The sequence below is a fragment of the Dunckerocampus dactyliophorus genome, chromosome 19 (assembly GCF_027744805.1).
Source record: "Dunckerocampus dactyliophorus isolate RoL2022-P2 chromosome 19, RoL_Ddac_1.1, whole genome shotgun sequence".
NCBI classification, from domain to species: Eukaryota; Metazoa; Chordata; class Actinopteri; order Syngnathiformes; family Syngnathidae; genus Dunckerocampus; species Dunckerocampus dactyliophorus.
Genome location: NC_072837.1, coordinates 6387772 through 6401880, shown reverse-complemented (window position 1 = coordinate 6401880; position 14109 = coordinate 6387772). Strand labels below are relative to the sequence as shown.

Genomic DNA, 14109 nt, shown 5'->3' with positions numbered 1-14109 from the left:
CTGCCGTTGTGTCCCCGGGCAAGACACTTCACCCACCTTGCCTCCAGTGCTGCCCACACTGGTGTATGAATGTGAATGAATGTTTGGTGGTGGTCGGAGAGGCCGTAGGTGTGAATTGCCAGCCACGTTTCCATTAGGCTACCCTCGGGCAGCTGTGGCTACAGATGTACATCGCCACCACTAGTGTGCCACTGAGGAATGAATGAATAATGGGTTCACTTTCATTGTGAAGCGCTCTGGGTGCCTTGAAAAGCGCTGTATAAAATCTAATCCATTGTTATTATTTGATGCGGCCCAGCCTCACTCAGACTTTACCCCCAGCAGCCCCCAGTTGAGTTGTGTTTGAGACCCCTTCCCTACAACATTAAGGCATGCTCTTGATGAGATGATGGATGGTCTTCTGGGGGATCTCCTCCCATTATTCTCATAACTGTGACAACTCATAGTGTGGCTCAGTCATGTTTATGCCAGTGTGCACTCCCTGCAACTCCCTGATGACTGATGGTCTTTATACTCCTAATAGCCGTGTGTATGGTCTCCATTTGTCTGTATGCACTTCCTAAAATGATGGATGGTCTCTTGGGGAGCTCCTTCCAAGAGCATTTTTTATTCCTTGGTTTGAAACGCTCACACACAATCATGAATCTTTTAACTATTTATTATCTTGAAATACGTAACCAAAACAATCACTATGAATAAAAACAGCATTTTAGCTTTGTACAACTAAGAACATGTTTACAGACCAGCGAAACTAATTGTACAAAAATAACGATGATATTGATACACAAAATCAAAAAAAAAAAAAAAACGTAAAAATGAGAAAGAATACAACATCCTCACGTCAGTGTGCAAACCGTTTATACAGACGGACACGTGCCCTTTTGTACGGCAACAAATCCTGATAAATTATTTAAATAGCATTTATCTACACACACGCACACACTCAAATTGACCTCTCACAAACAGCTAAGACAAAACAGAAAAATAATTTATCTGCTAAAAACAGCATTGGACATATATATATATGTATACCATAAAGCAAAGTTATCCATAAAAAAAAGAACTCTCCCATTTTTACCGTCACTCTCGCCGCGTTGGAATGAATCATTTTATTTACAACCCGTGCTACACAAGTACTAAAATCCTTTTTAATGGAACATTCAATTCATGTGTTTTTGAATATTATGATGATATGAATATTTGTACATCGCTGAATTGGCTGTGCATTTCTTTGCAAAAGGACACACAAGTCAAACACATGCTGAATGGCAATTGGAAGTAGGGATCTTGCAAGAGCAACGCATCCAGTTTCTGAAACCCGATGACTCCTGATTGTGTTCATTTCTCACTGTTTCGTCAAATTGATTTGGTACTTTTTCAAAGCATTCAAATTGATTTTGCTGCCTACACTGTAGGCACGAGTCAATAAATTATATGTATTTACATAATACCTATTTCAAACCACAAAAGATGAGGGTAATAAGTCTCGGCGTTGACCAAGTTTGGATGTGACACGGTGGAGGGAATGCAGATTGGTGGCTCTTGATGTTTCCTGAGAGATGTTGAGCAATCCAGGACTAACACAAGACTAAGTGACGAGCTCCATATTGCATATTTCTCCTTTTGTAGGGTTTTCTTAGGTAGATGAAGTACTTTCATTTTCCATCCATGGCCAGTCTTCCACACACAAACATCAGTGAGATCACGTTCCCCTTATTTCTAATACCACATTTCTCTTCAGCAATACTTCAACAACAAAGATTCCTTCAAATGTTATCGCTGCCGTTATTCTATGAGTCCATCATTCCGAATGTACAACCTGGAAATGGAATATGTACTCAGTCTTGTCTTTGGGACGTCCATCCAGAGAGGGCTAAGGTAAGGAAGGTAGGCTAACAAGCTGAGCTGAGGGAGAGGATGTCAAAGTTTGGAAGTGCATAGTTGTCTACGGGGAGGCCTTCCCGGACAGACATGAATGAGGTCTTTCAGAGAGTGAAAAAGCAAGGAGAGCTGGGACAGAAAGGTGCTGGTGTCCTACTGGCAAAGGCAGGGCAGGAGGGAATATTTTCCTTTTTCTCCCTGCTCTTGCGGAAGGGTGGAGGAGAAGGGACTCTCTGATCCTCAAATGGCACTCGGCCGTTTGGTGCTCGGCCCAAACCGGCTTCCCGTTACTCTGAGACCGCCCACATGCCCTTTCACCCTCTACACTGCACAAGAAAGCATTGCGGAGATTAAAAAAAAAAAAAAAGAAATCGGTCCCTGGACTTTACAAGAGAATGGAAGAAAAGTTCATTTTACTTAAAGGTGCATTCCTCAGAGCATCCGGCGCTTTGCATTTATGCATCTGTGAAAAGAAAGATACATCATGTAAGATGTTGAGCCTTTCCAACAAGATTTAGCATTCATAGTGGAGCCTCTAAATTCAAACACACTTCAGGTTGTCCAATTTGGTATTTGACCAAAGTTTTAATTGACATAAAAGCACATGATGCATGAGTAACGTCACATAACACCTCGGTATGTCATGCGAGAGTGACTCATATCTAAGTGAGCTTCCAAATGTTTAGAGCAAGGGTGTCCAAAGTGCAGCCCGGGGCCATTTGTGGGACCGCGGCTGTTTTTTTTTTTTATAGGCCTGTGGTACATTCTAAAAATACAATTAATCAAGAAAATGGGGGGGGAAAACAGCAGTAATTTTACAAGACTGAAGTTGAAATATTATGAGGAAAAACATCGTTGTTGAAAAATAATTATATAACAAATACATCAAATTCTAAATAAATAAATTAAAATTATAGTTGAAATTTCAAATAAAAATGATGTTATATTCTAAAGTTGCCATATTATGTGAATCAAACAAAACAAAGAATAAAGTTGCGATTCTGGAGAAATTAGGTTGGGGAAAAAGTTGTAATATTATGAGAATAAAGTCAAAATATTATGGGAATAAAGTCAGAATATTACAAGAAAATGTAAATATTGAAATATTTGAGGGGAAAAACAGTAGAAATGGAACAACAACCAAAAAAAAAAAGTGCAATGCTGGTAATTTATGGGAATGGGACCAATAGATTCTAAACCAGGTGTTGAGCAGTATTAAAGAGAGGATTCTGTTTGACTTTAGAGGTTCCACTGTATAGTTTTACATCAGTTCTCACCTCTGCACTCATACTTGAGGTCTGAGAAGTAAACCATCTCCTGTGAGAAAACAAAAAGACCTAGCCTGCCTCCTGCATAGGTCTTGTCGTAGATGCTGCCAGAATCTGCCATAATCTTCTTTCCTTCATACATCACAACTCTGTGCCAATGAAGAAAGACGACTGTCAGCTAGAGCTGGGATGAAATCCATCAGACGTTATTATCATCCTCACCTGATGTGTCCTGTTCTTGGTCTGTGGATCAGATGCCATCTGTAGGCAGTGAAATCTTTCCATCCAACATTCTTAGGGTCGTGCCACAGAGTACGGACCTAAAGCCAGCAAATACTTTAAGTAACTCGTCACTTTTTGTGGGTGGACTAGATTATGCTGCTGTAAAAATATGTCATACCTGTCCTGGAGTATTCCCGGTATGCCAGAGGGCATTCCTGAGGTGTTCTCCTGGGCCAGTGGTGGAATTGACCACTTTGATGGACAGGCCAGAGTAGCCCTGGGCCTTTGTGGGTTTGTTGGACCAGTAGGTCTGAGTAATCTGCTTCCACATCACCACATAGAACCTGGAGCTAGACTGGTACCCGAACACAAAGCCAGCATAGTCGTCGTCCCTCTCGGTGTTGATGAAGAAGGTCCCGCTGAAGTCCACCGCATTGAACTCGTGGTATCCTACAGAAAAAATGATCAAATTAGAGATATTTCACCTAATACAAAATAGTAGAAGTAATTTTTATCCATCATGTCAGTCTCTGGTTGATCTAGTACATCGGAACCCGTTTACAAAACATCTTTTGTACAGATTATTCATCCGTCCATCCATCCATCTTCTACCACTTATACGAGGTCGGGTCAGGGGGGCAGCGGCCAAAGCAGGGAATCCCAGACTTCCCTCTCCTCAGCCATTTCGTCCATCTCCTCCCGATAGAGCCTGAGGCGTTCCAAGGCCAGTGGAGAGACATAGTCTCTCCAACGTGTCCTAGGTCTTCACCGAGGCCTCCTACCGGTTGGACGTGCCCTGTACACCTCCCCAGGGAGGTGTCCGGGAGGCTTCCTGACCAGATCATCTGACTCCTTTCAATGTGGAGGAGCAGCGGTTCTACTCCAAGTTTCTCCCGGGTGACCGTGCTTCTCACCTTATCTCTAAGGGAGAGCCCAGCCACCCTACGGGAAAAAACTCATTTCGGCCGCTTTTACCCGCGATCTTGTCCTTTCAGTCACTATTTGAACAGATCATACTAGCCGCTAAATTACCAGGAATGGTAGCTCAGCTGCATTTCTCTTTACTTACCAACAGCAATTCCAGGGTCACAGTTGACAGTCTGAACAAGTTCTTTTCCCTGGTGACGGACCACCCAGTTAGGATCAATCTGGGAAGTGCCTTTCGGATCCAGAGGAACCATCTGGAACTTGCGGAAGTCTGTCTCGCTAATGTCAAAGTTCTCCGGACACACGTCGTAGATGTCGGGCACGTTGTCTTGGTCAAAGTCGTCTTTGCATGCATCTCCACGGCCATCACCTGCAAACAGAAATGATATGCCTTGGTGATGACCATATGGATTACAATATAACACAGGATTTTTCCCAAGAAAAAGGTCTGACAAAAACAGGTTGTTTTATATTCGGGGTCTCTAGCTTTATACAGCAAACCAACAGATAGCCCCAAACAATTTCTCCCCAAGGCGGTCAGAGCTTTTTGTACCGTCACTCACACAAGCAATGGCTTGGTGAGATGCAGCCATGACACAGAAAGCCATTAAAAAGTGTCTCAAAGGTTGGGAAAGATAACAAACTACAGAGGAGTTATGAACCTAACATTAAGATGACCGAAGAACTGTTCAGCAGCTATCAAATATAATGGCCGAAAAAGAGGGTCATCTAATATATGCAGATACAAGAGTACAGGTATATTATGTTGAAGAATCTTCCATTGCGCTCACCATCAGAGTCAACCTGGTCAGGATTGAAGGCTAGTCTGCAGTTGTCCTTCTCATCTGGGATGCCGTCGTTGTCGTCATCATGGTCGCAGGCATCTCCTTTTCCGTCCTTGTCGTGATCAGCCTGATTGGCATTAGGGATGTACGGGCAGTTGTCCAGATTGTTCTGGTGCCCATCCTCATCAATATCCTGGTTGCTGTCACACTTGTCTCCCACGCGGTCGTCATCTGAATCCACCTGAAATGGCAAGTGTAATGTTATCGTAATGTCTCAACCTTACTCAAGGGTTGCTGTAACAGCACTGGAGATTCCGCTTGTCCGACACATTCCGCTTTTTCAGTGTGGCATGGCACAGGTGCATGAAGCAGTCCTGTGGTGCAGCCCATTCCTCGCTAACATCCAGCTGAGGGTCTCTTCCCTCACATAAGACACCAACTCACGTCAATGGGCCATTGAAAAGACCTGTAACCCCCTACCATGCCCTTTAATCTGATGTGCCCTTGAGCTTTACATTGGATTTACTCAGGCTTTCTTTCTTGCTGACACACTGGGCTAAGGACTGCGTCTCTTTCTGTCTTGCAAGTGAAAGGAAGACAGAGAGATGAATGTGTATTGTTGGTGGTGGTTGAGGTGGAGAAAAATGGCCACACACCTGATCAGGATTATGTTCCAGAGGGCAGTTGTCGCACATGTCTCCCACCCCATCCAAATCTGTGTCTCTTTGGTCGACATTGTACACGTAAGGGCAGTTGTCCTTTTCGTTAAGGATGCCTGGTAATGAAAACAGACACTTGAAAGCCACTTCTTGAATTATGGACATTTCCAAAAGAAAAGGGATAAAGCTAGATAGTTAGCCTCTAGCGTTTGATCCCTGTTTCTTAGAAAAACAAGAATGAATAACTGAAGAATTTAACAAACAAAAACAGAAAAACAAGGATGGAAATACTGAATGCTGCCTTATTCTTGTTATCCCAATCACAGACCTGCTAACCTTGGTAGGATATTTATTACATAGGAGCGTTTGTGGAACATTACAGTATGTAATCTAACTTATCTATTTACTTCACAACTAATTCAGAAAAATGACGCTAACTGACTTATAGTGAGCTAACTAGAACATGGACATCTGGTTTGCCTTTTTACTCGGAACTGTGCAAAAACGTTTGTGAGGCAGTTGTCAAGTCTAACAACTCGGAGTGACGTGGAAGGAACGAATTTGACCAAAACAAAAGGAGAATGAACTGGACTGTTCGGGTTGTCTTAAAGACGTTTCGCCTCTCATCCGAGCTGCGTTCATCAGTTCATGTTCAAAGACTAGGTAGGACAGCTCTAGACTGACTAGATAGGACATCTCTAGACTAAAGCTAGCTAGAGTCTGAGCATGAAGTGCTTGCATGAGAGGCAAAACGTCTTCTAAAGCAGTACAGTTGCGATCGATTGAGTGTCTTATGAATGCAATGACCTGGATGAATGACAATATTCACAGGCACAGAGGACATTTAAGTTAAATTATCTGCTTTTTCACAGCATATTGAAAAAAAGCAAGCTCTAACCAGGGTGGGCGGATAGGCAAGTTTTAACTTCGGCAACCTTGATCCCTCGATGGGATTCATTGCCAGACTTCATACAATTTACTGTACCTTCTATTTTATCATATTAGCTCCCATGCTGACCCCAACTTCTGATGCTTACCATCTCCATCAATATCCACAGCACAGGCATCTCCCTCCCCATTGTTGTCCGTGTCTGTTTGGTCAGGGTTGCTGTTGTACGGGCAGTTGTCACAGCGATCACCAACGTCATCACGGTCATAGTCATACTGTCTGGGGTTGAAGATAAACGGACAGTTGTCCTGTTTTGGAGAGAGGAGGGGAAAAAGTTAGAGGAATGTGTTCAGGTGCAGGTCACTGCCATCTGCCGTCACACTGACTGAGTGGATCTATTTAGAAGGAAGGAGCTCTGTGGAATGAAAAGGTGCTTTATTTTTAGGTCATATCCCACTTCTAGCGTTGGAATTTGTGGTGCATAGAGGAGTCCCTTCAGACTTGTACCTCAGTGATAGAATTTGAGGTTTTGGCCAGGGAAAACATTTGCTTTCCCTCTGAGCACCACCTCCTGTCCACCTAGCTTCTTACTGCACATGAATGATGTACATAAAAGTCCCTTGTGCACTGTTATGACCCTATTTGGGCATTCACACGTACCCTGTCATCAGGAATGCCATCGTTGTCATCATCAATATCGCAAGCATCTCCAATGCCGTCCTTATCGTAATCTTCCTGCCCAGAGTTGGGGAGGTTGGGGCAGTTGTCCTTGAAAAACCGACAACACATATCAACACTTTCGTTCATAACCTTCCACATAATCAATGTATTTTGGCTTCATAACCTCCCCTCCTACCTTTTTGCAGTGGTAAGTGGCATTCTCCACGCAAACCAAGTCCGCGTTGGGCCATCCGTCCAGATCGGTGTCCTCTCCACAGATATGTCCATTGCCGGCATAGCCTGGTTTGCACTCGCATCGGAACATTGGATCGGAGAAATGTCCGACGTAGTTACAACGGGCGTGTTTGTTGCAGTTGTGGCTTCCATCCAGGCAGGGATTTCGAGGTGAGCACACCTTGCGAACGGAACGAAAGGATGATGATCAGTTATCCCGTTGATTTTCCATTACTAGAGCCTAATTTGAGGGTTTTTCAGTTGTGATTCCCTGCCCTTTGATGATTGTTTGTACCTGTTTATTTGCGGCGGCGTGCTCCACACCTTTCCCAAACGGTTGAGGTCCTGAGTAACGGGGAGGGCAGGGAAGACAGTTGTAGCCAGGCTCTGTGTTCTCACAGCGGTGTACACCATTAAACTCAAAGCAAGCATCTGGGACTTCTTTGCACTGTATTCAGGTTAAGAGGAAGAACAATATTAGGTATTGCATCTGGTTTCCGATAGAACAGCGGATGAAGAAGGATTGATAGTTTTACCTCATCAATATCTTTACATTTGATACCATTGCCAGTATAGCCCAGAGGGCATTTTCCACACTTCCAGGAACCGTCAGGGAAACTAGTGCACTTGGCCCCAGCGAAACAAGGGTTTGACAGGCATCCATCTGAAAACAAGCATCAATGCTTATTATGAAGTGTCACATTAGGTATACTTTGTCATATTAATCAACGGCACTCACCAATTGGACAGTTTTTCTTATTGCACGTCTGCATGACTTTGGTGTCACCGACACACTCTTTCCCGCCGTATTTGGGTTCAGGGTTATTGCACAGCCGTTTACGAGTTTGCGTGCCACCTCCACATGTAACGGAGCATGTATCCCACGGCGACCAGGGTCCCCAGTTGCCATTGACTGAGGAACACAAGGAGGACAGGTTGCATGATAATGATATGATGCTATTGTTGTCTAAATGTGCCGAGGGCACACAAGTGCAATCAGGCAGACCCGAAACTTACTGGGGCATGGAGACTTTTGACACTTTTCCGTTTGCCGACCCTCTCCCACGCAGTCCTTGCCTCCAAACTGGGGGGTTGGAGAATTGCACAGACGGATGCGGGTGATGACACCAGCGCCGCAGGTGACGGAGCATGAGGACCATGGTGACCAGTGGCTCCAGCTGCCGTCCTGCTTGACTGATGCAACCAAAAAAAAGACACTTTCATTTCTGGAGCAATAAATTGGATTGCGTACTGGGGGCAGCTTACAGCGCTTGTCACACTCCTGGAGGTAGCAGTCTCGGGTCTGCACAGAGGTGCCCTCGCAGTTGTTATTGAGACGGTCGCAAGAGCGCCCGCGCTGCTGGATGCCCCGCCCACATGACACGGAACAATGGGTCCATTCAGACCATGGCGACCAGCCGTCCTCTGCATAGTCACTCGCTGAGGAGGGAGGTGGCGAGAATATGGGAGAGACACAATGAAAGAGCTATTGCAGAAAGGCAGCACCCTCCCACAAACACCCCCCAGCTTAAATGAGGAAAGGAAAGATTTTAGAGCAGAGGGTTAATAGTGTGGATTTAGACAGAAAGAGGGCCTTCTATTTAGGACGGGCACTGAGAGAAGGCGTAGAACAGAAAGGCCCACTGTCCTACAGATACATAGGGATGCCCCACTGACTTATGCTTTTCTAAAGAGGAAATGTTTCTGAACACATGGCTGTTAGTGTGGAGTGACTTCAACAAATGGCTGAGCTCCACGTGAGTGTGGCTCCTGCTGTTTATTTTGGTTTTAGTCAGACGTTGCAGCCAAGCCTGCACAGGTATGACCAAACATGTCAGTCGGCCTTCATGTGGACGATGCCTTCACTAAACAGTCAAACTATTTTCTTAACCCACTTGGACCGATTTGACCAAATTACTGCCATCTCAGCTTTAAGGATCCAAGGATGTTTACGAGCACAAAACACCAATGTTTCCAACGCATAAGCACCCCTTTTATTTACTCCGGCTTGAGCGCAGTTAAATATTCTCTAAAATTAACATACCTGTACAGGATCCTTAACATGTCGGGAAATATTTTTGGCTTTTATTCGGGAAATTACACAGAATCTCTTCAGGGAATGACTAGGTTAGTGTTTGAATGCTCCATCCACTACTATAGTTCAGGAAGCATTTCTAGTACTGCATGTAGGTTGTTTGTATGGCTTTAATTCCAGAGCACAGTGGAGTCTCGAAGGTTGATTTTACGCTGGTCTCGATCCAAGTTTTTTTAATTCCAAAAAGCGTAAAGCTTGGAAATCCATCGTGAGATCATACGTGAGATATGTTGAGGTCTTGTACATATAAAATTAGAGCAGTATTTTTGGTCAAACACTAAATTGTACAACCTCAGGTGGGTCGGTTTCTCGAGGTAACACTGCACTTTGAACAAATATGTTAAAGTGTAGAGGAGTGCTTACGTGTTCCGCAGCGTGGACAGCACTCTCCGTCAGGTACAGTAGCGTTAGCACAGGGAATCAGGGGGCAGGAGATCTTGCGACACACTATGGCAGAGTTCTGCAATAGACAGAGTTTTTGGTTACAGGTTATCTAATAAGGTCTCTTTCAAAAGTAAGCAAAAGAGTCAAGATGGAAATGGACTATATCCTGTCGGGAGGTTTGTTGCGTAACTCGTTCGTGTTGTAGGGTGATTTCGATCCAACTTCGTGCAACAAATTGTCTGCTCGCCATGTGAGCTTTGACTGATTCGCAAAACCAGACAATCTCAGAGGGCAGGATTCTGTCTGAGAATGGAGACCCCTGCGGGCACCCGCCTGCCTACTGGGTCAGTAGATGGGTGGGAATGCGGCCAAAATCCTTGTAAAAGGGAAGTTGGGTTCAGACGGGCTACTACAGTATATCCTAGACATGTCAGCCAGACAGACGGTATGACCCATATGAGTGCTATGTGAATGACTCAGGGAAATTGATAACTTGCAGGAATGAAAAAGATCTTACCAGCACTTACTACCAAGCACTTAAATGACGGTTTCATTCCTTAATTACGAGCAGTGAATTACTTCAGCCCCACTTATGTTGACCTCCTGATGACAGACCTCTTATCAAGCCCAACAAGACTTCACCCTATCCTGTCATTACTGGCCAAATCATCTGAGTGCTGGTATCAGTGTGTGTGTTTCTGTGTGTCTGTCTGTGTGTGGGTGCTCATTATGCGCCAGTGTATCTATGCTTCTGTCCGCAGGCACAAACGGCACAAACTTCATCAATCTGAGAATAGAGTTGAGTTAGTCACACGCTGCCCGGATCTCACCTGGCAAGTGCACTCGGTGCAGTCGTCGACGGTCCACTCGTCTCTGTTCTTGTGCACAATGTCATTATGAATGCAGACCCCGCTGTGGATGCCAATGCGGTTCTTAATCAGCTTGTTTTCGTTCGTCTGGGCGCGGCAGAGCGGAAACAAAGAGGGAAGTTGCGTAAATGTTTGTAGTTTTACACAGTGTTTAGTGTGCAGCATGTGACACATAGCAGATCTCCTAAGAGTTATATGCTTTACTGATACACAAAAATAGAAATGCATGTTGTAGATGACCACACTGTAGCCCATCGGACATCTTCCCAAGTGGATGAAAGCGTAAAGTGTAAAATGTAGTTGCTTTACCCAGTGGACGAGCTGTTAAATTACAGGCTCATCGACGCCATAACGGAAAATGCCAATTTGCCCAAATTGAAAATTGACTTCGAGAACCACAATGTAGCCTGTCGGACAATGTTCAGAATTTTCTCATACGTTGTGATAAAAAGTGTAGTTGTTTACCTAGTGGAAATTATTTTAAAATGATTGTACTGAACCTTCAAGCCTTGACAAAAAAAATGTCATAAATTTGTCAAGTTTTCCGCTAACTCTCTGCAGCAAAAGCTGGTAGACGAGCACAATGTATCCCACCAGACATTTACATTTTTCCATGCATTTTAATGCACATGTGGCTGAAAGCACAATTTTACATCCATTTTATGTCCTGAATTCATCAAAACTGAAGACAGCGATACCATTTGGGGATCTCAAGTACTGTTCCACACACACAAATTGTGAACCTGAAGCATTTTTACTGCATCTTTTTTATCCGTTGTCATACCGAGGTCAGGTGAAAGCACAACTGGAGCGTAGATATTCTTCCTTGTGGACATTTTGTTACCATTGTTGGCCCACGTTGAGATCTCAAGCACTATGAAACATGCAAATGATGCATCTAGACAACCACAATGTGTCCTACAGCGTATTGACTGCATCTGAATACTCCACTCACACGTAAGCACAACTTGTGTGTAGTTGCTCTACCAAGCGGGTGTGTTAAAATTCAGAAATGCGAAAATAAAAAGTGGTAGACGACCAGTAGACGCTTTACTCAGGGGACATGTTTTGATGAAAAATGTCCTAAATTCATTGAAAATAAAGACAGACATACCATTTTTGATCAATGTTGAGATCTCAAGCACTCTTACAAACATGTGAATTGTCAACCTGGGCGACCACAATGTATCCCCCTGGGCATCTGCTGCATTTATTCATGCATTCTAACACTCAAGTCTGATGAAAGTGGGTGTTGAAGTTGTTAGGCTACACTTCAATCTATCCTTCAACCATTTGCCAAAAAAAAAAAGTCATACATTTTTTGAAATTGAAGACGAAGGTACGATTTTTGTCCTCTCAGCTTCAAGTCGAAACAAAACTATTAGCAGTGGCTGCGCAACTGTATGAAAATACAAAGTCATTCAAATAAGCACACACAGCAATAGGCAGACAGCTTAATGACTTTCTTGCTTACCAACTTGCGGAGCTCAATGGACAGCTCCTTGACCACCACGCCGAGTCCCTTCAGCTCTTTGAACATGCTGACCAGGTCATCGCAGGAGAAGCCACAGACCATCTGCAGATCTTCACCAATTCAGAAAAAACGATTTTATTCCATACTTGCTGCTTCTTTGTTTCATTCTCTTCTATTGCAGACCAGGGTCAGTAATGTCACATGGTTTACCTTTAGTTTTATGTCCAGTGTACTCCGTCCTGATGGCTGAGGAGCCATTGAGATTCTCCATGATGATTGCATCTGTCGCTGCAGATGACAGCACATGAAATGACGTGATGATATACTGTAGTAACATGTTTTCATGACACTAAAATATATACTACGGATGCACAAGTTACCTCCACCCAAGGAGATAGTTGAGCATGCAAGGAAGCAGATAGGAAGGACACATAAGGCTCATGATTAATTACTCACAGCTCTGACACCCCTTGTTGCGAAGGATTGCCTCCAAAGTTGTTCCGAAAACAAAGCGCACATTTTGAAGAACTCCCTGCAAACAGTATTGTTAGATTTAGTCCAAATAGATACATCTAAAATAGATGTATCTTCTATATACTGTAGTGTCATTGCACATTATGCACATTATTGCTCAAATTTACTTTTGGTTCTTTAGTTTGCCTTTAGTTCAAGTGCGTAATTTGCGCATCTGCAGCACATTTACGCATGCTGACGGCGCTACAAACGTGCATTATTTAGTTAGTGTGACGCGCTCACCATGAACCTGTCCTTCACCGCTCCTTTCCCAATTCGGAGCTGCGCACTGGCGGGCGTCTCCGGAGTGAGGATGCTCTGGATGGACGCGTCCAGCTCGGCCGTGTCGACGTTCTCGCATCCGGCGTACAGCTGAGCCCGGTCCTCCTGCACGAACAGCGTGATGTTCTTCCACTGTCCCGTAGCGAGATCCGCATCTTCGATGGAGACCAGATGCTGCTTCTTCTCGGTGGAGAAAACAATGTCCAAAGTGTTCGCCTTTCCATTGGAGACTATCTCAAACACAGGGCCGGAACCGTCCTTCTTCTCCACGGTCAGGAGGCTGCCTCGGGTGCGTTTGGATTGCTTGAAGTTGAGAAGAAGGAGGAAGCCCCTTTCTTCGTGGATGGAGTCGATCAGGTCCCGGAGGGCGCTCTCGGGGACCGGGGGGATCAGGTCCGGGTTGAGGATCTTGTAGGCGGGGCTGTACGGGTCGTCTCCTTTCACCTGGTTCACTCCGTGGTTCTTTTTCGGCACTTGGATCAGCTCGAACAAGTCGTACACGCTATTGTCCTCTCCGCTCTCTGTGAGGGCATAATTAGGAGCTACTTTCAATTGTTTTGTTTTGTTTTGCCATAAATGATCATACATATATGCAAATTCAAGTTGCATCACCTGCAATTCTTGCACCCTCACAGGTCCAAAGCATCAATAACAAAAATATCCCCGTCAACTTCATGATGACTCTTCACTATCTGCAACCAAAAAATACATTTATTTCACACTGATGCTTAAATATCATAAAAAGGAATAACACTACCGTGGTGATCTTCAACTCACCTGCCTTTGAACAGTATAAAAAAATACACCAAAATATGTTTAAATGTCCAGCAATAATCCTTGGGAAAGACTTTTTGACAAAAAGATAAAACTTCCCCGGGACATCAGCAGCATTTGTAATATATTTTCTTAATTGAAAATGTGTCCTGGATGGGATCAGTCGCAATAAAAAGTCCCTTATAAGCTGAGA

At 44.2% G+C, this 14109-nt stretch overlaps 1 protein-coding gene across 1 annotated transcript; it reads right to left on the bottom strand.

The window, feature by feature from the left end:
- Positions 1-642: 642 nt before the first annotated feature.
- thbs1b (thrombospondin 1b) lies at positions 643-14108 on the bottom strand. Its single transcript, XM_054762169.1, has 23 exons — positions 13920-14108; positions 13755-13834; positions 13104-13663; positions 12804-12879; positions 12558-12635; positions 12348-12457; positions 10835-10960; positions 9984-10080; positions 8792-8965; positions 8543-8719; positions 8265-8438; positions 8062-8189; positions 7821-7973; positions 7488-7706; positions 7292-7399; positions 6780-6939; positions 5740-5858; positions 5090-5324; positions 4441-4668; positions 3550-3821; positions 3372-3469; positions 3159-3298; positions 643-2344 (listed from the first exon to the last, which is right to left on the bottom strand). Exons 2-23 carry the CDS (start codon positions 13816-13818, stop codon positions 2337-2339), a joined length of 3504 nt encoding a protein of 1167 aa, XP_054618144.1. The 5' UTR covers positions 13819-13834; positions 13920-14108; the 3' UTR covers positions 643-2336.
- Position 14109: the final 1 nt, after the last annotated feature.